This window comes from Monoraphidium neglectum (genome assembly GCF_000611645.1).
Source record: "Monoraphidium neglectum strain SAG 48.87 unplaced genomic scaffold scaffold01021, whole genome shotgun sequence".
In the NCBI taxonomy this organism is placed as follows: Eukaryota; Viridiplantae; Chlorophyta; class Chlorophyceae; order Sphaeropleales; family Selenastraceae; genus Monoraphidium; species Monoraphidium neglectum.
Genome location: NW_014012607.1, coordinates 13215 through 14579, shown reverse-complemented (window position 1 = coordinate 14579; position 1365 = coordinate 13215). Strand labels below are relative to the sequence as shown.

Sequence of the window (1365 nt, the reverse complement as noted above, 5' to 3'; positions counted from 1 at the left end):
ACCCCACACGCTCGCCGTCTCGCGCCGCCCCCACCCAAAAATCAACCAGGCGTCACGACGCCGCACACCGCCATGGTCGGCTTCGAGGTCTCCACCCAAGATTACAAAAAGCTCAAAAAGCTTCCCGCGGCCCAGCGGCGCGCCAAGATCGCGAAATGGGCCATCGGCGGCGCCGCCGGCGTCGCCGTCGTCGCCGGGGTGACGCTGGCCCTCACGTTCGGCAGCCTCGCCAGCAGCGTCGCCAACACGCCCGTCGGGGACGCGATGACATCGGTTGGGGGTGCTGACATGGACTCGATGATGCAGCTGTTCAACAACGGCGGGGGCGACTGCTGCGGCGGGGACTGCCCCGCGGAGTGCCACGGCTGCGCGGTGTGCTGAGCCGGGCTGTCGGCCCCCCGCCCCGTCGCGGCGACGGGCGCGCTGCGACGGGGGAGGGGCGGGTCACCGTTTGTGCGGCGCCGGCGCCGGCCGGGCGACGGCGCAAGGGGGTGTGGGGGGGGGGCGGCGGCAGGGCGGCGCGGCGCAGGCAAGGGGGGGGCCCCGTTGGGCCGCATCACGACTCTCAGCCATCTTGCGGGCTGAGGCCCGGCGTCCATGACTGGGCAGGGGCCGCCCTCTACCCGCCCCTCCTTAAAGCATGGGCGATCTAACGGCCGCGCCCCACACCCTGGTTGCGCCCCCCGTTGAGGGGCCCGCGGTGGGGCGCGGCAGCCGGGCCTGCCTCTACCGCAGGCTGCCCTTGCGGTTGCTGCCCTCACTGCGGGAGCTCGCCACACCGCGGCTAGGGCCGGAAACGCTCCCCCCTCCCCCTTGTTTGGGGCGTCGAGATTTTTAGCGCGTGGTGGGCTTGCGCATGACATTATTGCTGGAGCTGTCGCGAGAAAAAAATCATATGCGTGCGCGATGTTTCGAGGCGGCGCCTGACATCACAACGAAGCGGTCAAAAGCGGTGGCGCGGCAGCGGGGCCGCGGCCGCGGGCGGCGCGCCGCGTGCGTGCGCGCGTGGGCGCCCCTCGCTCCTCAGAGAGCTGTCGAATAGGGGCCCCCGCCGCCGCCCGCAGGCGGCGCGTCGGGGGCGCGGCGCAATAAATTTGCCGGCCGCCGCGACGCTGGACGCTCGTGGGCGCCGCCGCGTTGCGTGTGCGTGTCTGCTTTCGATTGGCGCGCGCGGTGATTGTGTCTATTGGCCTTTTCAGGGGGCGTTTCAACAGGGGCGGCTCCCCACCCATCCCAAAAACCAGGCCGCCCCGCAGCGCCTCGCACTTCAAAGCAGGGCCGAGGGCGGTGGCGAGGCGTCGCCATGCGCGGGCCAGCAAAAAAAAAGTGCCACCGGCGGCGGCGCGCGGCCGGCGGCTGCGGGGC

The 1365-nt window shown here is 71.9% G+C and overlaps 1 protein-coding gene across 1 annotated transcript; it reads left to right on the top strand.

Annotated features, from left to right (window-relative positions):
* Window positions 1-72: 72 nt before the first annotated feature.
* On the top strand, window positions 73-381 carry MNEG_6345 (hypothetical protein; the record flags this gene model as incomplete). Its single annotated transcript, XM_014045183.1, has 1 exon — window positions 73-381. The coding sequence occupies one exon, from the start codon at window positions 73-75 to the stop codon at window positions 379-381; it is 309 nt and encodes a 102-aa protein (XP_013900637.1).
* Window positions 382-1365: the final 984 nt, after the last annotated feature.